General features: G+C 57.4%; 10 protein-coding genes across 10 annotated transcripts; 4 read left to right on the top strand and 6 right to left on the bottom strand.

Annotated features, from left to right (window-relative positions):
* Nucleotides 1-405: 405 nt before the first annotated feature.
* L226DRAFT_169993 (uncharacterized protein) lies at nucleotides 406-1,319 on the bottom strand. The gene is made up of 3 exons (XM_067672617.1): nucleotides 1,009-1,319; nucleotides 847-925; nucleotides 406-781 (listed from the first exon to the last, which is right to left on the bottom strand). The coding sequence occupies exons 1-3, from the start codon at nucleotides 1,143-1,145 to the stop codon at nucleotides 599-601; spliced, it is 399 nt and encodes a 132-aa protein (XP_067532124.1). The 5' UTR covers nucleotides 1,146-1,319; the 3' UTR covers nucleotides 406-598.
* A 1-nt stretch (nucleotide 1,320) lies between these two features.
* L226DRAFT_169937 (uncharacterized protein) lies at nucleotides 1,321-2,334 on the top strand. The gene is made up of 2 exons (XM_067672616.1): nucleotides 1,321-1,635; nucleotides 1,699-2,334. Exons 1-2 carry the CDS (start codon nucleotides 1,395-1,397, stop codon nucleotides 2,004-2,006), a joined length of 549 nt encoding a protein of 182 aa, XP_067532123.1. The 5' UTR covers nucleotides 1,321-1,394; the 3' UTR covers nucleotides 2,007-2,334.
* A 1,764-nt stretch (nucleotides 2,335-4,098) lies between these two features.
* Nucleotides 4,099-5,261, bottom strand: L226DRAFT_468470 (uncharacterized protein; the record flags this gene model as incomplete). The annotated part of the gene is made up of 6 exons (XM_067676136.1): nucleotides 4,099-4,272; nucleotides 4,328-4,458; nucleotides 4,515-4,596; nucleotides 4,650-4,704; nucleotides 4,752-5,135; nucleotides 5,191-5,261. 6 exons carry the CDS (start codon nucleotides 5,259-5,261, stop codon nucleotides 4,099-4,101), a joined length of 897 nt encoding a protein of 298 aa, XP_067532122.1.
* A 262-nt stretch (nucleotides 5,262-5,523) lies between these two features.
* On the top strand, nucleotides 5,524-8,872 carry L226DRAFT_554359 (uncharacterized protein). The gene is made up of 6 exons (XM_067682994.1): nucleotides 5,524-5,724; nucleotides 5,777-6,229; nucleotides 6,277-6,537; nucleotides 6,588-8,481; nucleotides 8,536-8,658; nucleotides 8,713-8,872. Exons 1-6 carry the CDS (start codon nucleotides 5,568-5,570, stop codon nucleotides 8,750-8,752), a joined length of 2,928 nt encoding a protein of 975 aa, XP_067532121.1. The 5' UTR covers nucleotides 5,524-5,567; the 3' UTR covers nucleotides 8,753-8,872.
* A 484-nt stretch (nucleotides 8,873-9,356) lies between these two features.
* On the bottom strand, nucleotides 9,357-10,401 carry L226DRAFT_169849 (uncharacterized protein). Its single transcript, XM_067672614.1, has 4 exons — nucleotides 10,130-10,401; nucleotides 10,042-10,072; nucleotides 9,675-9,950; nucleotides 9,357-9,609 (listed from the first exon to the last, which is right to left on the bottom strand). Exons 1-4 carry the CDS (start codon nucleotides 10,342-10,344, stop codon nucleotides 9,532-9,534), a joined length of 600 nt encoding a protein of 199 aa, XP_067532120.1. The 5' UTR covers nucleotides 10,345-10,401; the 3' UTR covers nucleotides 9,357-9,531.
* Nucleotides 10,402-10,601: 200 nt separating this feature from the next.
* Nucleotides 10,602-11,358, top strand: L226DRAFT_169811 (uncharacterized protein). Its single transcript, XM_067672613.1, has 3 exons — nucleotides 10,602-10,695; nucleotides 10,767-11,286; nucleotides 11,348-11,358. The coding sequence occupies exon 2, from the start codon at nucleotides 10,768-10,770 to the stop codon at nucleotides 11,113-11,115; it is 348 nt and encodes a 115-aa protein (XP_067532119.1). The 5' UTR covers nucleotides 10,602-10,695; nucleotide 10,767; the 3' UTR covers nucleotides 11,116-11,286; nucleotides 11,348-11,358.
* Nucleotides 11,359-11,947: 589 nt separating this feature from the next.
* On the bottom strand, nucleotides 11,948-14,769 carry L226DRAFT_512795 (WD40 repeat-like protein). Its single transcript, XM_067678349.1, has 4 exons — nucleotides 14,043-14,769; nucleotides 13,879-13,984; nucleotides 13,447-13,812; nucleotides 11,948-13,391 (listed from the first exon to the last, which is right to left on the bottom strand). The coding sequence occupies exons 1-4, from the start codon at nucleotides 14,742-14,744 to the stop codon at nucleotides 12,214-12,216; spliced, it is 2,352 nt and encodes a 783-aa protein (XP_067532118.1). The 5' UTR covers nucleotides 14,745-14,769; the 3' UTR covers nucleotides 11,948-12,213.
* Nucleotides 14,770-15,435: 666 nt separating this feature from the next.
* L226DRAFT_169789 (uncharacterized protein) lies at nucleotides 15,436-16,186 on the bottom strand. The gene has a single exon (XM_067672612.1). The coding sequence runs from the start codon at nucleotides 16,080-16,082 to the stop codon at nucleotides 15,510-15,512; it is 573 nt and encodes a 190-aa protein (XP_067532117.1). The 5' UTR covers nucleotides 16,083-16,186; the 3' UTR covers nucleotides 15,436-15,509.
* A 3,878-nt stretch (nucleotides 16,187-20,064) lies between these two features.
* On the bottom strand, nucleotides 20,065-20,989 carry L226DRAFT_525183 (uncharacterized protein; the record flags this gene model as incomplete). Its single annotated transcript, XM_067678951.1, has 3 exons — nucleotides 20,065-20,177; nucleotides 20,209-20,323; nucleotides 20,735-20,989. The coding sequence occupies 3 exons, from the start codon at nucleotides 20,987-20,989 to the stop codon at nucleotides 20,065-20,067; spliced, it is 483 nt and encodes a 160-aa protein (XP_067532116.1).
* A 699-nt stretch (nucleotides 20,990-21,688) lies between these two features.
* L226DRAFT_573756 (uncharacterized protein) lies at nucleotides 21,689-22,125 on the top strand (the record flags this gene model as incomplete). The annotated part of the gene is made up of 3 exons (XM_067684917.1): nucleotides 21,689-21,826; nucleotides 21,882-22,032; nucleotides 22,091-22,125. 3 exons carry the CDS (start codon nucleotides 21,689-21,691, stop codon nucleotides 22,123-22,125), a joined length of 324 nt encoding a protein of 107 aa, XP_067532115.1.
* Between the last annotated feature and the right edge of the window lie 439 nt (nucleotides 22,126-22,564).

Here is a 22,564-nt window from a genome sequence, read left to right as displayed (position 1 = left end):
CGACGCTTTGCTGCATGTTGCAGCAAAGCGTCGACCGCACACTCCAGTGGGCGCGCAGGGCGGGACGTCGGGAAAGGCGTTACAGCAGCGTAGGCACGGGCAGATGGCATAGACTCTCCGCTGGAGCTGTCCATGGAGGGCGGTCCTCGTGGTCCTGACAACGACGGCAGTTCTGAATGTAAGTTAACTGTACCTGGACAATGCAGGTGCATTGCCGTCGCGGAGCAGAGCGGCTGAGGCACTCTCAGAAGTTACCAAACTCGTGCGACCCCGGGAACATCGCAGTCATGCCATTAAGGCAAGTTGCTTTCCCCCTCAACCCCATCCGAAATCGCGCAGGGATCCTCCCGAATAGCGAGCTCATGACGAAGGACGGGATCCGGCCGCGACTCACCGCGTGAGTAACGCGGCGAGGACACAACAAAGGGATGAGAACGGTCACCGAACATGGCTGCGCTGAAACCCAAGTAACAAACGAGCGCAACAGGGACTCCACCGTCGATAGCTCACGCGCTCCGTGCGCGGAGGAGAGGGGGCAATGCTGGAGCTCGCGACGGCGCTAGGCCCAGTGTCTAGGAGGGCGCTACGCTGCCGGGGCCTAGACAAGTAGCGTTCCACCGAGGTTCCGGACTCTTTGGGACGGCGCGAAATGACCTGCGCGACACGCAGGACATGAGAGACGGGGGGCCCTCTTGGGGTGCGCGCGAGGGGAAGAAGGCGGGGAGAGGGGTAGGCCTTGACGACGTGCGGGGAGGGACGCAGCTAGAGCGGCGTGCCTTCCCTGCGATGCGAATTCGACTGATGCGCAACTCGCGCAGAGTGTCCAAATACCAAAAAGACACTCACGAGATCGGAAGAGCCAGTGTCGACCTGGACGAGGTGCTTGCTCTGGCCAGAGCCAAGGTAAACGGGCGCGACATAAGCACTGCGTGAGAGAAGGGTCAGAACGCCAACGGCTAACGGACGCGGGGCGTGCGTGACAAGAAGGCGCAAAGGGAGAGGACTCACGCCTGATATGGGGAATCCTGGACAAGCTCGAGGTCGATGACAGTGCCGTCCGAACCTCCGTCGCGCGCGGCGAGCTCCCTCTCCTTTCCTTTCCATGGTGCGGATGGGTATGCACGTGTGTTCCGCGAGGGATACATGTCAAGCAGAGTAGGCCAGCTCACGCGGTCGGCGACCAGTCCGCGCGGTGAGAGAAAGCAGGGGCAAGAGGGAGGAAGGAGCGAGGCCAAGGGATGGCGAGAGGCTAGAGAGCAGGAGATGGGAAGGAGGGAAAGAGAAAGCGATGAACAAGGTTCGGGCTCAAGTCATGATGAGAAACGGCTGGGCGGACGAGTTGTCGCCCAAGGCTCAGCCCACCAGAGCCGACGCTGCGTCCAGGCAGCTTCAGAATGTCCCACCATGCCCTCTCCCCGATCATAAATCTCCAGCGCCCGCTGTCTCAGAATGAAGCCTCTTTCGCAACCGCTCTCACCCCTTCAATAATGTCTCTCTCGACCTCCAGGCTGCCCTCGTCGTCCTCTTCGCTGCAGCACGCATCCCAGACGAGTGCTTTCCGCGCAAGAGGCCAGGCTACGGCCCACTTACGGCTACTATTCCCCGCCCTCCGATCGATTTCTCTTCGCGCAACCGGTCTGCAACCGTCCATTTATCCACCGTTCGTGCAGGCTAACCCCTTTCCGGCACCCTTGATAGACGCGACCGTGCACCGCCGCCTCCACACTTCTGATCACACACGCCTCAGACAACCCCTGGAAATCGCAAACGCTCGCGGCAACTACTTACTTCCATACATATTACATACCATCGTCACATTCCACAACGCTCTCCGTTTCAACCCTGTTATGCAGCCTCTCGTTTGGGCTGCGAATGCATTGTGCATTGTACTATGTAAACCCACCCCGCGATTACCCGACAGGTTCCTCGCGGCCAACGAGGCCGGCATGGCCAGTCTTGTGCTCTCCTTTCCTCGTATCTTCCGATCCCGTCGTGGAAATCCGTGAACGGCACCCTCGTCGGCAGACTCCCACTCCCCCTCTACCGAAACTCCAACCCAACCAACCAACGATGGCCGTAAGTCCTTACTCTCGCATCCAGCCGCTGCCAGTCGCGCCCGGGGTCATCGCCCTTGACACTTCTTCGGCGTCGCGATCCCTATCGACCACCCAATCGACTCCATATCACCGCTGCTCGCGGTCTTCTTCTCAACCCCGTTCCCCACCACATTCAATCGCCGATCCTCTCACGACGCAACATACCTACCTCGGCATCCAACGTTGACGCCTCGTTGACAAGGACTGTATCATCATCATCTGATGCCGTACCGCTATACTTCAACGTGACGGCCCCGGATGCGGTACCTTCTCGCTCTTCACTAACCATCGCAGATTATTAATGTGTACCATGCACTGACTGGCACGTCTACAACTCCGAGTCCCTGATCCACGTTCCAGCTGCACCACTGCACCCTTACACTTACTGTACCCACACTAGATCTTACTCGGTTCCGTCCAACACGGCCACTCTCGGTTCGCGATCCCGACATCGGAGAACCACCAATGCACTCTATATAGTATATACCCTACAAGTCTACAACGCCAACAATCCTACGTCCTCTGAGTCACAGCTGCCGGTCACTAGGCTGATACGCACTGCTAGATGGCATCACAATCTTCCGAACCACTCACTGCAGTGTCATTGCAACCGGACACGCTGCGTGTCGCCTCATGCGTCGAGCGTCGAGCGGACCAGTCACCACCATGGTCCATATCTCTCCCAAGCGGGACGTGCACGACGCCGACAGGTGCTCTCCTATCGCCATGCGACGAATCCTTCTCTAGCGGCGACACCTCAGGCCTCAGGGACGTCGTTCGAGCCTCGAGCCTCGTGCTGCGTGCGACAAGGGCTTCCCTCGCCGTCGTAGGAACGTCCCTCCCGTCGCGCTCACCCGTCGGCGACGGTGCCGCCCTGCGCATTCAACATTGCGCAACGCCAGTCGCCCGAACACGCCGACGCACGACAAACCAGTTGCAGGAGTTCAATTTTCAAAAATTATCCGAATCTGACAGTACTTATACTATCACCTGTACTCGTCGTGCGACGTGCCCCGACGCAGACGGGCCTGCGCTGCGGACTCGGACTCGGCGGACGCATATATATGTGCATCATTCAAATTGCGGCAATATACGACGACAATCTTGAATCTAGTCCTCTCGAGGTACGCTCTGTCTGTCCCGTTTGTACATGACACATGTATTGGATGTGCGTTGTGCACCTCCGATCCGACCCTGGTACGCAGTGCTCAGTCATGGGGCCGGGTGTTGTCCTGTACGGCATGCGCTGACTGTCACATTCACGTTCACGTTCACGTTCAGCGGCTGGCGCGACTCGAACCAAAGTCTTGCCTCCCTTACTGAGTACTGAACACCGATCGCGCTCTAGACTCTAACTCTGAGAAGATGGGCAGGTGGCGCACGGGGACGTGAATTGGGAACTTTGAGGTGCCAACTCTGAGTCTGAGACGTCGATAGCATATATACTTACTCGCGAGTCGTGGTCTTCTGCGCTGCATTTCATTATCGCACAACTCAATGCTATAGTACTCACCTCGCATCCGGCACTGCCCCGTCCCCATCTCATCCGCGAGACCGGACTGCAGCTTTCCGCAACAATCCATGATCACTCACCGCACGTCCGCTGTGCGCGAACTCAGACACGGCGCGTATATCTACTCGCTGTTTACTCACCGTCAGATGCGAGCGTCGGAGTCTTCACTCGTGGTGCGAGAAGAGGGTAAATGGGTAGTACAAAACCGAGTGTGTAGTTACTGGAGCAGCCTGCCTTTGGCCTAGTATGCTCGGAGTACCATGGCACGCGATATCCAGAGATGCCGTTATCCAGCTGCGAGCTCAGCCAGCAGCTCGTCATCGTCGACGAGCCCAGCCGCATACGCCTGCAAGAATACAAAAAATATCAGCATGACCACAACGGCCGCGCCAATGCAGAGAGAGGCGTACCTCGAGTTCCTCTTGCGACGGGGCTGTGGGCAATGCCTCGGGGCGTGTAGAGGGCTACGGGGCGTGAGGAGAGACACTACTACAGAGAACGAAGCGGGACACGTACCTCGTCCACCGCCTTCTCCAAGTCGTCAACCAGCGCGTCCCACTCACGTTCGGGCTCCTCTGATCGGAGTGCGCCCTGGTTCGCGAGCCAGTCCGCGCCTTCGTTTCCTTCTTCGCCAGCGTGTCCTTTGACATACTGGAGATGCACCTGGAGAACGCGCACTCAGCGGGAATACGATATTTTATGAGAGCATGGTTGGCACCTTCTGGCCTTCGCGCGCACGTTGGTCGAGCAAGGCAGCGAGGTACCGGATGAGCGGGGCGTTCTTGACGGGCTCTCCGGTCGACGTCTTGAAGTTGTTGTTCAGCCATTTAGGCATCCATTCACGGAAGCCTAAGGAGGGTGAAGGTATAGACGGCCGCGCAATCGGACAGATGCAGCGAGCTTACACATGATGCTGTACTTGGAGTCTGTCTTGATGAGAAGAGGCTTCCTGGTGTGCGGGGACGTTTCGAGCACTCGTACGATCGCCTACCAGAATTCAGCGGGTTGGATATACTGAGGGCGTGCGCAGATGTACGAACGATGAGCTCTGCACGATTGTTCGTCTGTCCTCCCGGGCAGCGTTCCGCGATATTTCTATTGCGCGTTGGAGAGGGTAATACACGGCGTCGACGCATGCGTACCTTGGGTCGTCCCGGCCCCACCACACTCCTACACCCGCGATAGAGCCCGCCTTCCCGTTCCCTTTGCACGCACCGTCCGAGTATACTATGTCCCACCCGCTCTCGTCCTCGATCACTTCGGTCGTCAGAGCTGCCCATCTCGAATTTGATCCACGCGTCTTCTCTTCTGACTTTCCGTTTGTTGGTGTCGGCCTCTCGTATGGCTTCGAACCGTGTCCTTTACGCGAGGTTGGTGGTGCGGCTGCGGCTGACGAGCTGGCAGCGGATGTGGAGTTGCCGTTGGTAGCTCCGTGCTGCGCGAGGTAAGCCTTGGCCTGCTCCAGTGTCGGGAACTTCTGATGTTTGTTGCCAGTAAAGCCGGAGACCTGCTGCTGGCATTCACCCCTGGAAAAAATGGACGTGAGGCGGGACGGTTGGCGCGAGAGATCTGGGAGCGTACCATGTCGAGTAGACACCTGGGACGCGTCCTCTCGCGACGGCGTAGAAGCCTGGCTTACTAGCCTTTGGCATTGCAATTTCGCCCAAGTGATTAGGAGAGCTATAGCCAGCGAGCGTGTAGGTGACGGCGCGAAGAGAGGGTGTAGCTGCGAGAAGGCGACCTGAGAGCAAGCGGAAACGAAATACGCGTGGAGCCACTTTAACCACTCTGAGCTGAGTTCGCCAAGTCGATCCAAGAGGTTTCAGAGAGCTGCGGTAGCCTGCGGTAACACGAGTAGTTGGCGGTAGGAGAGAAAGTTGTATGATGAGCGCCTTCTATTCACCACGCGTCTCTCATCCTCCTCTCATCTCGACTCGGTCGACTCTCTGCTCATCCTAATGTCAAGTCATGAAGATCTGTTTGAAACTAGTGTGCTCGAGGTGATAGCACCTCCGCCGTCGCTCGAGTTTCCTGCGGACTACACGGGCGAGCAGGCAGCCGGATGGATCTCTCGAATGCGAGAGCCATCGACGGACAGGAAGGCAGCTTTCTTCGGTGAGTGGTTATGTTTACATGCATGGAACATAAAATAGACATGAACCTGCAGACGAGAACTTGGATTTCTTCCTGACAATCCGGTTCCCACTACCCTCCGACCAGGATCCTCCGTCCGCCGAGGTTCCCCATCCCCCGCAACATCTTCTCTCCTTCCTCGCGCACCTCCAGATCTCATACGAAACGTCCTACATTCCTCCATCTTCCAGCACCCCTGATGTCCCCACTCACTCCCGCCTCTCCATGCCGCCTCGAAACAGCTCCATGCAGCGTAACAGGCCAGGTAACCTACTGGCCGGGACTGCTGCTATGTTTCCTCCTCACACCCCCAATCCTATACCCTCCGCCGCCGAGTCTGACCTCAAGTACGTCCAATCTCAGGGCACCCCCCTTGTCTCTGCTGTTTGGGGAGAGTCCGACGATCCCGACAAGGAGGCATTCGCGCTCTTATGGGACGCTAAACAGCGTTCGTGGATTGCCGTCTACAAGATGACTGTCCTCGTCTGTGAGTGTTCCGTGCACTCTTCCGCTTCTCGCCCTGACGCTTCACAGTGTTCATGATTACCAAGACCCCAGATCCTCTGCTCTGCATAACGGTTTCCACCACTCTCCGCCACAAACCCTTACCTGCGACGGCCCCTCGGAAGGCTCTGTCCGCGCTCATCGATGCAGCCGGCGGGCTCAAGTCCGGGAACGACTTCTTATCGCCTTCCAGAGCCAACGGCGCCACCGAGGATCGTTCGTCCGAGAGCGACGATGACGAGCTACTATCGGGCCTACAAGAGGTCAATCTGCTCGAGGGACTTGCAAACGGTATGTGTTGCGTTGGTCGTCGACATTGGCACCCGTTGACATTCTCGCAGGTCCGACGTTCAACGACTCGTCCAAGCGACTGTCTCTCCCGTCTACTCGACTGGGAGCCAATACCCGCATGCACGAGTTTGCGCTCGGCCCACCGCCCTCAGCCGCGGCCACTGAAACTCCGATCGCGTACTCAAGTGGCATCAGCTCCCCGCCTCCGAGCGGCAACCTACCCCGCGCCGCGACTCTGCGCAAGTCGTTCAGGAAGACCCTCAAGACGCACATGGGCTTTCGCGTCCGGATGCGGACGGTCTTCGTGCCGTATTTCTTGCTGCCACAAGGGTCGCACGCCGGCAAGGTCCACAAGCCCCGACAACCCGATCCAGGTGCGTCCGACTCGGACTCTGACCTCGACGACGACCTCCTCGCGGAGCGTGAGCAGCGCGAAGCTGGAAACGAGGAGCACACCGTCGTGCTCAGCGTCGAGGTCGAGAACTTGTTCGCCGGTCCGGGGGACATGTCATATCACTTCGAGGTCGAACGCATCGACGTTTCGATCAGCGGGACGGGAGCGCGTGCGTCGTTCATCGGCTGGGGAGAGAGTGAGTCGGAGGTTTTTCCGCTTGGCGTGGGCCCGCGCGAGCAAGTCAACTTACTGTACGCTGTCTCGTTCCTCCGCGGGCCGGAGGTCGACGAGTTCTCCTTGGCGCGTCCCGTTGGTGTCGACAAGAGGGGTGCCGCAGACGAGCTACAGCGCGCCGTCACGATCAATCTCATCGTCAGACCGTTCGAACCGAACGACGGCAGTCCTTTGTACCCGACCAAGGTCTTCCCTTCGCGGTGGAACTGCGTGCTCGACCTCGCGTCCTCGAGCATCACGCAGCAGCAGAAGCGCCAGTCCGCTGAGCTCGACGACGATGAGAACCAGCAGTACTTCGTCCTTCCGACGCCAGCCTCGCCCTTCCCGACTGCGCCCCTCGCTCCCCCAGCGCGGACTCTCACTCCGCTTACCACGCGCAGTGTTATCCCTCTCACCGCTGTCGCTGGCAGCAAGCGCCACACCATCGCGACGTTCGAAACACCAGTGCACGAGTACGCGCGCATGCCGAAGTCACCCATGAACTACCAGAGCCCGACCGCAATGCTCAACCCGAACAATCAGCCGCCGTCTGCACCCCTCCACTCGAGTCCAACGCCCACCGGGCAGACTCTCAACATCCCCAACCGGGCCTCGTACATCCCGCCATCCGTCGCCTTCCAAGCGTCATTCCCTCGTTCGCCCACAACATTCGACCCACCGACAAGCCCGCCTCTCCCGCTCCCACCCATGAACCCTCTCGCCGGCTTCACCCACTCTCAGACGGACAGCGCGAGCACCATCAACGAGATGCTCGACCCTCCAACACCCCGCACACCCGCATACCCCGCATACCCCAACTCCCCAGCAGCCATACCCCCAACTCCGTTCTGGCAGACCCCGATCGCACAACAATCCGGCCCCGGCTCCGTCGGGCCCAGCGTCGAGATCCGGCGTGAGCGCGGCGGCAGCCTCCCGCAGACCCCAGGACCCACCGTCGGCGGCTTCGGCGCGTTCTCCGGCATCGACCCGATGAAGGCACTCAAGCAGCAGCAAGAGCTCGCCCCGGACGCGACAGGGCGCGACATGGGCGGCGAGCCGATCGTCGTCTCTGTCGGGCTATTGCCTGCGTCGCAGCACCACCACCGGGGTCCCGGGAAGTCGAAGGCACACGCGCACGCGGGGGAGCTGTACCCGCTCGACCAGTTCACGCTCGATATTTTTGTGTTCAACCAGTCGTCGTGGACGCGGCGGTTCGAGGTGAGCTTCCCGGACGAGCGGCGGAGACGGCGGAAGGCGAAGAAGGAGAGGGAGGCGGGCGGGAAGGGCGAGGTGCGACCGCCGGGGATCATCCCGTTGGAGAATCGCGTTCGGATAGGGTGCGTGCTCTGTTCCTGCGTTGGCTGCTGCTGTTGACCACGAGCTGTCGATAGCCCTCTCTTGCCGTCAACGTGCCAGTCGGTCCGGATGGACTTCCTCGCGCTCGCCCCAGGGGTGCATTCAGTCGATGTCCTCACGCTGACGGACATTCAGAGCGGTTTGACTATGCATTTACGGTGCGTTGTTTCGAGACGACGTGTGCGCATGTTGTAAAGCTGACGCATTGGCAGGAATGTTATTGACATCATTGTTCGTGAGCCAGAGTTATAGGAATGTACTGTAGAGCACCTGCCTGGCGTGCTGCGTACGGTATTTATCCCTTGGACCTCTTCACTGTAGCAGCATTTGCCTTAATGATACTGCGCCGCCCATCTTCGCTTGAAGCGACGGTTTGAGTTAATTTGATTATGATGAAGTACAGTACGCGCTACCCAAGCGTTCTACGGACAAACGACCATGGCCCTCTACTCACATCCAGTGCTCCGGACCCACGCAGTCCGACAGAGGTCCTGCTCCTGATACTGCTAAGCTCGCCTGGGACGAGGTCTGCTGCTGCTGGACGCTGTCCTCGGCTGAAGTAGAGGACTCGAGAAGAAGGCCAAGGCTAGCCCTCGGTGTTGCGCACGCTGGATGCGTGGAGTGGGACGTGCGTTTCGATTGTATGCATAGCGCGACTGGCAGCTGCAAGATCTGGGGGTTAGTCTGATATTAGGCTGTATGTGGTCGGGTCCATGAAGAACCTGTCGCTTGCACCCTGCGATGGCGTGAAGAGAACGCACGAGGAACGGGACTTTACTTACCTGGACCGCTTCCTCGTACAACTCCAGCCTTAGCACAATATCTCCGCCGACCAATTCCATGCCGCCAATGGTGATGATATGATGATGCGGCATAGTGTTGACAGTCCGCACGAAGTGTTCGGCGGGTGTGCGAGGTTCACGAAGCGCGTCGAGGCGTCGATGGCGAGGGCGTAGAGGCACACTCTTGCGGATAAGTACGGACTTTAGCCATTAGGGTACCGCACGCGCGCAACTTCGGTTGGTCTGTCATCACGGACACAATACGCCAGATCCAGAGCCAGGGGTTGTGCGAACCTGCAGTTGCCGTGGCGTGAAGTCACAGGGAGACTATCGGGGTACAAGATGTAATTTGACCTGACACAGTGCGACGGAACTGGAAGAGGTGTGCTCACGGTGTGCTGGATGGCGGAGGAGTTCCCCTCTCCGGTGCTCTGCTGCGCCTGCCCATAGCGACAATCCTGCGGTGTCTCTCTAGATCTCAGCGTCGACCACACGCCCCGGCTGGCGCTGGCTTGACTACAACCTGGAACCCCATCAACGTGAGCACGCTTCCATGTCGTGAACGTGCTCTCAAGCCTGATGGGCGTGCTCGCTGCCTGGCTATGTGAGATCCAAGCGCAAGCAACAAGCGGGGAGGCGGGCGGGCGGGCGAGAACCTTGGAAGATGCCTAAGATGCATACGAGTGATATTGTATTTTGGAGGTGCGGGGACGAATTGATAAGCTCAGCGCAGACCATGCATCCGGTCGCCGTACTCACGCGCATGAGAGTGCGAGAGCCAGCTGCCAGCCTGGGTGAAGGTGTCGATTTTACTCGTCCTGGGTCGAAAATGATCCTGGGAGCTCACGTCGTTGTAGCGGCGTAGTCTAGCAGGAAAGGGTACCTGCACATGGTGGATGGGTCTTGGAAGAGAACCGTAAATAAGGCGAGAGACTGAGTGGTCGGAGGAAGGTACCAGCAAAGAAGGGCAGAAGAGTCGAAGACTGAAGTACTGACGAACACTCGAGCCTCGAGCACATGTTGGAAGTCGCTGACAGAGCAATGTGTATTGCAGTAGTCCATAGTGTTTGAAGGGACATAGATGCTTGCCCTGCGTCGATGTCTGGGGAGGAAGAAGTGCGCCGGGCGTTTGCTGTCTCGCGGCGCTCTCACTCGTTCACCACCATCATGTCTATCCTCGCGACTAGGCATGTGCTTGCTGTCTCCGCCGAATCTCTATTATAGTCGACGCAACGAAGAAGACGGACACGTAAAGAACGCCGCCACCGCCCGCAGCTGTCGCCAAGCTCACCTGACATCGGCGTGCGCGGTTCCGTGCAGTTCCTTCCAGGCGGACGAATGCACGAAACGATAGACGAAGGATCCGGGAAGGATGGTGGGAAGGCTTCGTGCCAAGACGTAGGGAATTGAGAGGTATGTCACGCATCGAGTACCGTCTCTCCCGAACCCCATCGCCCTCGAGCCATGTCCATAATCGGCCGCAGAATGCACATAGATCATCTGCACCACATCCAAGCCAGGATTCGGCTGCTCAACGCATTGTCGCTGCGAGAGTGGGACGACACGATGGGACCCGCCCTCTCATTCCCTCTGGCACATCTGTGGCACCGATGTCGGAAACCGACCTCCATCCGTTCAGGGTGCGCCGCTCGAAGTGCTGGGTTCAACAGGCTGAGTCCGGGCCTTCAAGAGAGGGTAGTTCTGGGCGAGCTGAGTGGGCTTCCGCTACCGGTGAGTTCCTCCCCTGTCACATCCAGTCGACGTGGACTACACGAACACGGATGTCAAGAACAGCGAGGCGACATTTATGACGCTGAAGCTCGCCGCCCATGAGGCTACCGCTGTTGGCGCGGTGACGGGGCGTGCTATCCTCTGCTGATCAGACGATTACCCGCGGGACGTGCTCTCGAGTGTCGAGCTTTGCTGACTATCGGCCTCTTTGTCTATAGCGCTCTCTGTCCCGTCGATCGCAACCTGTATAGCGATAGCCCAAAGGGTCGCAGAGTAAGCGTGAGTGTAGTGTGCTCGAACTCCACCTCAGCTCAACCCTAATAACCACCCGCAGGTGTCCCGCGATGCCCTGACGATTAGCTCGATGGGAAATCCTGGATGATCGATCGACTCGCTGAGGTCCACCGCTCTACGCCTGTCGACACCGTTCTCCCCTGTCCCTTCGCCTTCCGGTCCGTACAAGGCATCGACTGTCTTCCGACTGGCAGCGGTTAGTCCTATCGCACACCCGTAGCCCCGTGGTCGGATGTCCACAATGAATACGGCCTCGGCTCAGTGTGAGGCAACATTGCCGGGTCAGGCTCGTTCTACTTGGCTAGCGGGCGCAGCGAGGGGCGGGACCCGGAAAACAGGATGGAGAGGGCGGGCGACTAGTAGCGTGCGGGAATTCAGGACGCAGGGCGGGATCGGCCAGCGTGGTATGTACGCCATACGCAGCGGGGCTACGGGTGGCATCCGGCTGTTGTAGTCGATGCTATTCGGTATCTATGGTCATCGGACTCGAAGTAACATTTTCTGTTAACACTAGCCCGTCCCGGACGCAATGTGTGCTCAGGCTCAAAGATTGCTCCAAGCATCATACACGGTCGGCCCGATGGTTTTGTGTTCAACAATGTGTGCAGAGTCGCGCACGCCTCACCGAAAAGATAAGGATCATGCAGTTCGCGGAGTGGTCGCGAGGTCCGAAATGGAATACAAAAAATATGATGTACACAACGCGGTGAGGTATATACGAGTGCGAATCGCGAATCGTGAGAATGGGTAGTACTTCGTAGGCTCGGAAAGTCCAACATCACATACAAGGAGTCGTGTACGTACGTTCCACAGTTCTAGCTACCGAGGATCGGATGAGGTGTGTTCTGTCGATGCGTAAGGGGTGTGTATATGTAGGAGTGTCGTGTTTTGCTAGCGCGTACTATATCAGTCAGTCAATGAAGCACGCGGCATGTCCGACCGGACAAACCGAGAAACAGGATGCAGGCAAACTCGTCCCTCTTCATCCGCCGATGCCAAGGTGCTTCCGTCCCCGGAGAAAACGACATGCCTCACCTCAGCACTGTGGTCCGTGAAGCGCCATATGAGTGATCCATCGGTGACACTCCACAAGTGAACGGTTGCATCGTTTGAGGCGGTTGCGATGTACCGCTCGCACGGAGAGAAGCATGCAGCGTTCACCTGGTTGGTATGTCCCTGGAGGCTGATGTGCGGAAAGAAATCACCGCAGTGCCTTCGGAGGAGGATTACTGAGTGGTGATAGTAGCTCCATGCGGCAAGGAAGGACCCTGCAGGTGACGCGGACAACGCTGATACTCCTTTTCTATTGTCTCTGACCGTCAGGGTGCCCCCGGGTGGTCCGGTAGTGGCCAATGGGAATGAGGATAGGTCCCACCACTGGATGGTGCCGTCTTCGAACCCGATGACGAGGGTATCACCGACGAAGGTTGCAGAAGAAGGGGCGACGTCGGAAGAAATGGTCAACCGGTAGAGTGTTGTTAGATCGGCGGTGTGCCAAACCCGGCATCCCAGCTTCGAGTGTACCTTCCTGGGGACTACCGCAGCCAAGCTACCATTGGATGACATCACGGCGTACACCTTAGTGCCATGGGGGTACATGGAGCTGTTTGATTCAGCAAAAAACGCGGATTTGAGAAGTATGAGTGAAGTGATCAAGTTCCCAGTGTCGTAAACGGAGGTGAACAAAAGTTGGACTGGCAACGGCTCAGAGACCTTGTGTGAGAACGATGAGAACGCAAGAGCGGAAAGATAGACACAATCAAGATCGTCTCTCCACCATACACAAGATTGTATGTGGGTCTGTTTGATGTCCTCAGTCGAGATGAGCTGGGAGCCGTCAACAACGCGCCAGACAGTGAGAACGTCATGATCATCGGTATGGATGGCCGCTAAGAAGTCGCCGGTGTCGGAGAAAGCAAGAGTCGACATGCGTCCGAATGACGATGATATCTCAATGAGACTCTTCTGTGGGTAGGCAATCGTGCTCCATATAATGATAGTGCCGTCTCGTGCGCCAGTAGCAAAGTATCGACCGTCCGGGGAGGCGGCTATGGCCATAACCGGCCAGTCGTGACCAAGATCCTCTGCTTAACGGTTTAGCAAACAGGCGGAGCAGCAGATGGGAAGGGCGATACACACCACAAGAGCAGCAGATTTCCAATTTCCCACCTCCATGAAGACGAGGGAAGCGCTGCTGAATCGTCCGCAACCATAACGCGAGTCTGTTCTGCTTGGCGCTTGGTAACGAGATCGTCAGGCGTGGTATCTTGTGCGTCAGGATGGCTTCTTCCAACTGTTGACATCCTCGCACCACACCTTCGCCGTCGAAGTCAGAAGTGTCTTGGAGACCGGTGAAGGTAATCGTCAAGTGGCGCAGTGGAAACTTGAGGAATGACGTGATGCCTTCGACAAAATCCGTGATGTCATCATCATCGTGAACAGTCGAGAACTCCACAGAGTGAGGCCGCTTTGACTCTGACTCGGAGAATACCCTCAGGTCGAGCTCTTTTAAGTGATTCACCACCCACTTTCAGCGATTGTATGCAAGTCGCAGTTCTAGGCAAGACGTACCTTCTTCACCCCCAAAATAGATTTGGTACCGTAGTATCTCCAAGGGTGAGGAGCACATGCTGACGATGAGGCCGAGGAATCCAGGAGATTCACCGGCGCGGTGTATCTTTTCAAGAGAGTCAGCTGAGAATTACCGCAGATTATATGCTGAGGACACGACACACCTCCAATTCAGACAACTGGCTGCATTTGTCACGGAACCGTGCCATGCGACTCAGGTCACCTCCGTGGTCCTGCAGGTCACTGACGGACACCAATTCGATGCGCAGGATTCGCAGTAGTGGGAATGAGATCAGGAGCGGCGCTAGATCTGCTCCCGTGCGGAAGCGAACATGGAACAAGTCCAGCTCTTGCACTCGGAGATACGTCCTGATACCGCGGAGACTTGCGGCATGATGGTGCCAGATACACTTGTACGACCGATAGTCGGAATACTTGTAGGTGCATAGGTTCGGAAGCCGTGATAGCAAGATCACAGGAAACGCATTGAGAAATTGAGGCTTCTCCACTATGTAGACAGAGACACTCCGGACGGCCTCAGCGATGCGAGGGTGAGAGATGAAGTAGTCGTCCATGGAGGAGACATATTCATTTGACCCTATACGGATAGAGGTCATGAGTTGATACCGAGCACGGGGAAGCCATCCGTGACAGGTCAAGGCACAACTGCGAAGGGTGTCGACATGGTCGCTGAGCAGGTCGATGATGCGCTCTGCGACTTCGACCGGGACGCGGGGTGGGTCTGCGGCGATCAACGGAGTAGTCGGAAGAATGAGGTGAAGCGAGTCAAGTTCACTGCTGATCTGGTCAACGTCGCCTTCATCGACTGTGAGCGGAACGCGAGAGGTGTGTGTGATGACCGACATGGTGGTGGGAGAGAGGGAAGAATGTTGGCGCACACGTCCTTGCCAGCCTCGGCGTTCAAGCGACATGCATCTGCCGCGTTCCTATATAAGGTTGTGTCATTTGCACGCGAGCACCGCCCTTTGGGCTGTCCCTATCGCGAGGATCTATGGTTCATATTAACGGTCGACTCCGAAGACAGTACGATGGCCTCCAAGCCTCCACCGCTTCACCACCCCAAGGCCGAGCTACATACGTGACCGGCGCGAGATGCATACGCGCGCGGATGCATCTACACATGGTCATCACAAAAATACATGCTGTACTACTCGTATGGAACGCACTATGCCAGCTGCTACGCTGTTCCCATCCCCGTTCCAGACAAGAAATCGATTCTCCTCAGGCCAGTGTGCGCGAAGTGGTGAGGCACACCATCTCCGCGATTGCTGCCAGTGCGCTCGCGAGTGACGAGTGCGTCTGGGGCCATGGCACTCCTCGGAGTTCGACTCGTAGTTCCATGCCCAGACGTCGAAGTGTGGAAGTCCAAGCTCGAGCGGTTGTTCTGGGACCACACGCGATGGCCAGAGCCAGCGAAGTCCTACGGTAAGCGATCCATAGTACAGAGAGCACGCAGTGAGTAGACGAGACGAAGACACGACGAGCAGTATTCGCACAAGCCGCCCTCGTTCCGAAGACGCACGGGCTGTCGACGTAGACAGAGGTGATAATCTTCGGTCACAGCATGCACCCTTGCAGGCCCCATCCGGAGAAAGCCGCCTCTGCCTGCGCTATGTCGACGTGTCGAAGCTCGGAGCTCGAGTCCACAGTCCGCAGTCCGAATTCAAGGATGAAGTCTTTGTGCAATGCGAGCGATTTTGATGCGGACCAGGATATAGTCCGAAACTCGACGTGCGGGATCCGGACTTGTCACGCCAGACTCCAGCCGGACGAGGAAAAGGAGCCCCGAGACAGGTTAGAAGAAGTTGAGGCGCTGCGTCCGCCGTTGAATCGCCGAGCCCAACGGTATGCCTTTGCGTACTGCTAGAGTCAGGAGTTTGAGGCGAGATGAGGTGCAGGACGTACATACGAAGAGCCGTCTCAGCTGTCGAGACTCGGCTCGGAGGTCTGCGGGTCCGGAGCACGGCGTGCGAGGCAGGAGATATGCAGCGAAGGAGAGCAGAGGGGGCGGTGAGTGGGACGCAAACCAGACTGAGCGCAGACGCAGTCGTGCGAGGAAGCGCGAGCAAGAATGGATGGGCTGAGGATGCGGACCCGAGGATAAAATTGCGGATATGGGTGCGGCCACGGATTGTCAGCGTCCGGCGTCGAGACGGAACGCGCTGCGCCACGCTTGCTCGCATATGCGGAATGTTGTCACCACCGAAGGCAGAAAGACGGGCCGGATGGGTTATCTTTATCTTGGTCCTCCGGTTTCAAACACCATTGATGGCGAGATGTGCGAGTTCGAGGACACCGGACATGACGAAATAGCCAAGGACTCGGAGGAGTGAGGTGCCCGTATGCCTGTGTGTCTGAGGCTGTATGCAGTCAGCATGGACTGACGAGAGAATTACCTGCCAAGCAAAATCTGACTTGAGATTGTATTGAGTTCGCGCTGACGGCCGAGAGGAAAGTCGGCATGAGCAAACGCGTGCGGTGAAGCGAGGAAGAAGTTCGAGTTTGGGGTCAGTTCATACACGCTGTCGACGTGAGGAAGCGAGCGAGGACAGCTGAGAGTTGTGGCTGCCGTGCGTGCAGGTGTTCCCGGAGAGTACAAGGTGACGAGTACTTGCAGCGAGGCATCCGTGCATCTTGAGGCCTCAGACAAGCGCCAACACAGAGGGGAGAGAAGATGCATAACATATGAAGTCAAGCAATACACACACCTATCGCATCTCGCGCCCGATCGATTCACACCCCGGTTCATCGCGTGTTTCGTCATGACACCATCTCTCCCGCTTCCTGCCACTTCACCAGTCTCCGTGTCATCAGAAGTTCCCAAAATTGCTGTGCGCGCTGAGGCAGTGCCCCCAGCGCTCCACAGCGTAGCCAGCGTTTCTGCAGGCCAGCAGCAATAAGCGCCAGAGGCTCTGAAACATACCTTCACGTTCACTCTGTCGACAACATCTGTCCAGCAGGCACTTCAGGTAAAGATATCAATTCGATTGACCTATAGGTATGCTCAGATCCGTCCTGATGACATAGATTTCAATACAACAGCTCACATGAGGCCAGGATTTCTGAAATCTGGGTGCATTTGGGCGACCCATAGCGAGCGACACACTCCAGATATAAACTAACGGGTTGGGATTATGGTAGAAGAGATGATATACGGTGCGTGTGCCAAATTTCAGATGATTCGCTCCAGCCGTTCACGCGTGGTGACTGGTGCAAGTCAGAGGCTCGGTCATCAGCGCTCCCAGCACGCTCAGCGCCCCCAGTGCGCTCAGCAGTTTTGGGGACTTCTGATGGTAATCTTGCACATTGGCCTTAGAGCGGACTTGGCGGTCTCGAGGACATTCGGCCCCTCGCATCCTCCACTGCGCACCTGAACCCGGGAGCGGAGGGCTCACATCGGCTTTGATCCCGAGGTGGTGAAGATAGAATACGTGTTCCCAGACGTTGCCGCCGATGATGGCGTCCTACTCAGAGGTCGTGGCAATCTTGACTCTTGTGATGTCCGATTTGTAGCCTAGCCAGCCCCAGGTGGAGTCCTGGATGGCGGTGGCGACGAATGCTCAGACTCTACGTGCGGGTTAGCCAGGCAGCGCATAAAAGATGGTGGAAAAAAGCACATAGATGCCATGCTGGGGCACGGATGCGTCATTTGAGATGAAGAGTGTGTGCCACCCGCGCGCGACAAGTTCCTAGCATGCCTGCGTTCGGGGATGCGAGGACGTGCAGCGAGACCTGTGAATTGCTGAGGCCCGATGGCTAAGGGGCAGGGCAAATGGTCCGGTGTGCACGTACCGACATGTGAAGTATGACTGGAGCTCAATAAACTACGGTGTGACCGGGGTGTCGATGGTGGAAGTGGTCCGTCGTCACGACTACGAAGAAGTGAGCATCGGAGACTCAGAGTGTGTAGTGCACAGGCGGCGACGCATCAGAAGCCGGGAGGAACGAAGGCCGTCAAAGGTCCATCGTAGCGTGATGACGAAGGGTCGAGCATCTGACGGAAGTCACTGATGAGCAGTCCGTCTGGCTTTCTTGAGCACGGGCGAGATTACTATACCATGTCAGCGTCCGGCCTGATTGCAAGAGGGAAGAGGTAGACGTCGAGTGGGCAGTAGCAAGCAGGCGAAACTGCGTGAAAGAGTAGCGGATGGTCCTGAGGCACGATTGCGAAGGGTCGGGCGAGAACAGAGCAGAGAAAATCGAGAGGAATTCAGAGGCCATTGCAAAAGTAGGTGTGCGTGTTGAAGGGGGATTGTGAGGTCAGACGCGAGTCGTCTACATTGGCCAATGCATTGGCTCGCTTCCCTGGGCGGCGGCCAACGCATTGGCACGAAAGGGACGTAGCGCCCGCGGAAAAGGGCGGGAAGAGCACCATCGGAAGTCGGACGGGCAGGAGAGGCGGCGGCCGGGCGGGGAGGGCTGACACGCACGGGAAAGGGACGGAAATGGTACAGGGGCAGAGGTCGCGACGAGACACGCGCACAGGAACAACATAACAGGCTACTTACCTTGATCCCCGGATATCCAAACCGTCGGTCCTTCGTATAGCGTCCCCGGCCCAGCGATCGAGAGAAGTGATCGAGAGAGATCTATGCGTACAAGCTGAGATGCAGGTATGTAGGTAGCTGCATCTCTTCCGCTCGTGGTGGCGTTGTTGAAGTCCCAGAGAACGCGGTCGTCGTCGTCGATCAGCAGGCGCAGGCGAGGTGCAGAAAGTTGGAGATGACGCCGGTGCGCCGTCTCTGGCTCCTTTCCCTCTCCTTTGCGTGCTCCGCTGCGAGCTTGCGCTCGTCATGAGTCCGCCGTAGAGGCCAGCACGGAGAGCGCAGGGGTTGTCATCGTCAAGTAGGGCCGGACGAGGCGGATCGGCGTTGCTGCGAGCTCTTCCGCTCGTGGTGGCATCGTCGCAGTCGGTCGTAGAGGCCAGCACGCACTGTGCGTACGTCGTTGTGGTCCAGGAGTGGTGGACGAGGCGGAGAGAGCTGGTGGAGATGCGGATGCGCCCTTGCTGGCTCCTCTCCCTCTCATTTTCGCCCTCCGCCCTCGCTGCGAGCTCTTCCACTCGTGGTGGTGTCGTCGAACTCGGGCCTCGTGGTCGTGGATCGAGACGAAGCGCACACAGCGTAGCGCATGCGGTTCTTGCGAATGAGGTCCGGCAGCGACCTCTGAACAGAGCACCTAGTTAGTTCAGAGATCACTCTAAATACCTAGGCTTCACCAGTTTTCAGCGGAGATGTCTTCCAGCGGAGATGTCAAGATGACGGCCCGGGTGCTCGCACCACCCTTGTCACATCCCGTGCCCAAGTCCGCCCTGCCGCCCCTCCGACACACCCCCGACCCGACTACCCCTGAACTCCGCCCCCCTTTCCCGGCTAATACGTCACCACCCCTACTCCTTTCCCTCCTGCCTTATCCGGACTTCCGTCCGGACTCCGATTGCCTCCGACCCCCGCTCTGTCATCCGATCGTATTATGACATCAGTATCCGCTGCCTACACTTACTAGCCCAGTTCAGTTGCTTCCGCTCCGTCATCTCCGCAGTGTATCCGCCGCCTATACTTACTAGCCCAGTTTATTTGCTTCCGCTTCGTCATCTCCGCAGTCCGCCTCCTGTCCCTACTCTTGTCGGACTCCTATCGGACTTCCGTATATAAACCCTACCTTACAGTCGCATAGTTCTTCAGTTCTGATATCTCGTTTACCCACTCGACTACTCAGCACTCAATCTATCTGACTTCTCTGCCAACCTCCGTCTGATCTCCGTCCGACCTTCCGACCGGACCTCCGACCTCCGACCTCTGACTTCTGTTCTCGTCTCTGTTCCTTACTCTCTGCTTGACTCTCTTATTCGTAGCTTGCTCCGGTATAAACTCCGGAGCCTCTTGTCGGACTTCCGCAAATTGAAGACATCGACGACTCTTCGGGCGTTGGTCAATAACTTCGCCAAAGTCTTCATTCCCGCGCACCTTCGGACTTCAGACTTCGGACTTCCTTTCGGAGTTCGACTTGTGCGCATAGTCCTAACAACCCTTTTCATTACAAGAAGTACAGTCCTGTCGCCACATTGTACTTATACACTCCACTTGGCAACGAAGGCACTGTTGTTGCCCACATTTTTTACTCTATGCTCCTCACCGGCTTGCTGTTCAGGAAAGCTAGACACCGTTAGCCAAATAGATAGGGTTGATTTCCGTCCCCCTCACCGATGTTGCAGTGGATGCAGAGTTTCTCCATCCAGGCCCGAGTCTCTGCCCCTGCCAGCGTTCCCTCTTCGTTATCTGCTTGCTGGCATACGTGTTGTTTACTCACCTGCATGGACCTCCTGTGGCGCGTTGTCGTTCCCTGCTCTCCCTCCCTTGCCCAAGCCGCGCAGCGACGCGCTGTTGGGGCACTGGCAACGCTCCACGTGGTTGGCGGTCAGAGCCTGTGACGAGGGATTCATGGTAGGGTTCGTCTGTTGCAGGATGGATACGCGAGTCGAGCGAATGGACAAGGCGGTGAGTGGTGAGGATGGACAGCAATAGGCGTGGCGCTTGTCCAGCGCACTTGACAGGGAAGTTGACGATGTTTGCACCCGGTCTGGCGCGCCGTCCTTCCCGTTCGTGTGCATCCCCATACATGCTCGAGCAGAGTGTTAAACATCCCACTCCATCCCTCTCATCACGTCGCTCGACATGATGCAGACAACCCCAAACCTCTGCCAAGCCCTCTTCTAGGGTGCCGACGAACGTTTAGTCGGTGCTATTGTTACCTCTTGCGGGCCCGTACATGCGCCGTGTCCTACGCTTACATGCGCCGTGTCCTACGCTGCAAGCCAACTCTCATTCTAACGTACGTAGCAAGCGAACAGGTTCCCCCCAGGCAGCAGCCGGTGCAGTCGACGGAGCACTTCTCTACGCTGGTATCGGCAAGACCGCCACCGGCTCTTCTCCTGCTGGTTTCCGGGCTCTGGGGTGGCTGCTAGGGGTTGAGGTCGTGGCCGTCGTTCGAGGAGCGTGGCAGGGTCAGCGGAGGAGATCACGGTCGAGGACAGCAGGGGCAGCGGGGCAGAGAGAGCGTGGCACATGGCCAGACAGCGCGGATGCGCCATCTATGGCTCATCTCTATCTCGTTTGCAGGCGCCGTCGTGGTTGCGACCTGGCGGCGGTGGGGAGAGGGCGCACAGGTGGGTAGGTGAAGGTGGGCGGGTACGAGAAGCAGTTGTTCATCTGCGCTTGGGAGAACGTGGCAGCGAGCAAGGGCCGCTGGTATGGTTGGACTGGCTGGGTGCCATGTGGCTCTTTCCATGGATGTTGGCAATGAAGAGCCTCGCAACCGTGCCACGGAGCAGATGTGATTATCAGGGTCAACCCTGGTCGTCACAAAGCAAAGAAGAACCTGCCACCAGGGCATGGGGCACAACGGCATCATGACGCAAAGAGCAGACGCGCCGGGTACTCACAGGCAACTGAGGGACGACGAGCAAGACGCGAAGTAGTACTAAGCAATGACGCGGAGGACTAAGCACTCGAGGAAGTTGAAGAAGTCGAACACTGACCTGGAAGCTGAGCAGTTGAACTGCTTATCATCGACATGGCACGAACCTCGAGTAAAGAGAGGGATGGGCGAAGCAGCTTGATACGGGCTCGGATGACCTGTGTCTGAAGCAGCTTGGCGACAATCGAGATGGCACGGAATGCAGCCTGTGCAGCCCGCACCATCTGCTGTTCGTATGAGAACTCGATCGGAGTCAGACACGTCCGCTCAATGATAGACAGGACTCACATGTTCACCATCCTCGGAGATGAGGATGACACCAATATTGTCCGTGTCCCCCACGAGCTTCGCGTTGCGCCTGCCAGACCTCGGATACAGCAAGTTGAAGCGGAAGACGTGCGAGGCGCAGTCAGAGGGCGGGGCGAAGAAGCGGCGGAAGACGGTCGAAATCGTGAGTACACCTGTTCATGTCGTGGGCTACACTCGTCTTGACCTCCGTTGTGCAGCAACCATTCCATGCAGAGCTCGAGCAGGCGATTGAGGTGCTCAACGATGCCATCGGGAAGGAGAACTGCAACGTGAAAGGCAAGGTCCCGCCGGGGCTGAAGCCGCTCCTTGGCCAGGTCGCGCTCAACGCTGTCATCTATACCCCACCTTGTAGGATATCCTACAGGGTGAGCATTGAATTTCGGGCTGAAAATTGGCATAGAGGTAGGTGATAGGATGCATATGGGGTGTGCAAAATATTAGCGTGATCCGTGGTACCGTTTTTGAGAAACGGCGGGCGGAAGGGGGTGTTGCTGTCCTTGTGGCTCTAAGCTATTATGTCGATATTGCTGTAGTAGAGGGCTGTGCAAAGTGATGTATGTGGGTTTGTATGAATACATGTACGTGTTTAGGTCACTATGCGTGAGCACAGCCCCTGGTGTGGTCAAATGGTACCCGAGTTAGGAGGAAGGGGTAGTGTAAAAGTATCAATATTGATTTGTATAGTGTGCAACTCATTGCAACATAGCCCTATACAACGACACATCCTGGGAAAGTCATTTGCACCCACATATATTTGGCACTTCTTGTGGTAGAGGGGCGGGAGCGGGTGTGTGCGTGCACGAGGGCATGGTTGAGTAGCGCTTGTGCTGCGTCATGGGCTGGCATGAAACCACTTTTGCAGCAGTGGGAGACCTTGTAG

Source organism: Lentinus tigrinus, assembly GCF_003813185.1.
Source record: "Lentinus tigrinus ALCF2SS1-7 unplaced genomic scaffold L226scaffold_28, whole genome shotgun sequence".
NCBI lineage: Eukaryota > Fungi > Basidiomycota > Agaricomycetes > Polyporales > Polyporaceae > Lentinus > Lentinus tigrinus.
Note: the sequence above shows the minus strand (reverse complement) of the source record. Positions and strands in the feature narration are given on the sequence as shown.

Coding starts and splice junctions, on each gene's coding strand:
- L226DRAFT_169993 (XM_067672617.1), bottom strand. CDS start 1,145: ATGTATCCCTCGCGGAACACACGTGCATACCCATCCGCACCATGGAAA. Junction 926..1,008: donor CAGGATTCCCCATATCAGGC/GTGAGTCCTCTC, acceptor TCTCTCACGCAG/TGCTTATGTCGCGCCCGTTT. Junction 782..846: donor ACACTGGCTCTTCCGATCTC/GTGAGTGTCTTT, acceptor TTCGCATCGCAG/GGAAGGCACGCCGCTCTAGC.
- L226DRAFT_169849 (XM_067672614.1), bottom strand. CDS start 10,344: ATGGACTACTGCAATACACATTGCTCTGTCAGCGACTTCCAACATGTG. Junction 9,951..10,041: donor GCTCTCGCACTCTCATGCGC/GTGAGTACGGCG, acceptor TATGCATCTTAG/GCATCTTCCAAGGTTCTCGC. Junction 9,610..9,674: donor CCTCCGCCATCCAGCACACC/GTGAGCACACCT, acceptor GTACCCCGATAG/TCTCCCTGTGACTTCACGCC.
- L226DRAFT_512795 (XM_067678349.1), bottom strand. CDS start 14,744: ATGTCGGTCATCACACACACCTCTCGCGTTCCGCTCACAGTCGATGAA. Junction 13,813..13,878: donor CTATTTTGGGGGTGAAGAAG/GTACGTCTTGCC, acceptor ATCACTTAAAAG/AGCTCGACCTGAGGGTATTC. Junction 13,392..13,446: donor GGAAATCTGCTGCTCTTGTG/GTGTGTATCGCC, acceptor ACCGTTAAGCAG/AGGATCTTGGTCACGACTGG.
- L226DRAFT_554359 (XM_067682994.1), top strand. CDS start 5,568: ATGTCAAGTCATGAAGATCTGTTTGAAACTAGTGTGCTCGAGGTGATA. Junction 8,482..8,535: donor GAGAATCGCGTTCGGATAGG/GTGCGTGCTCTG, acceptor AGCTGTCGATAG/CCCTCTCTTGCCGTCAACGT. Junction 8,659..8,712: donor GGTTTGACTATGCATTTACG/GTGCGTTGTTTC, acceptor ACGCATTGGCAG/GAATGTTATTGACATCATTG.
- L226DRAFT_169937 (XM_067672616.1), top strand. CDS start 1,395: ATGTCCCACCATGCCCTCTCCCCGATCATAAATCTCCAGCGCCCGCTG. Junction 1,636..1,698: donor GATTTCTCTTCGCGCAACCG/GTCTGCAACCGT, acceptor CACCCTTGATAG/ACGCGACCGTGCACCGCCGC.
- L226DRAFT_169789 (XM_067672612.1), bottom strand. CDS start 16,082: ATGCGAGCAAGCGTGGCGCAGCGCGTTCCGTCTCGACGCCGGACGCTG.
- L226DRAFT_169811 (XM_067672613.1), top strand. CDS start 10,768: ATGCACATAGATCATCTGCACCACATCCAAGCCAGGATTCGGCTGCTC.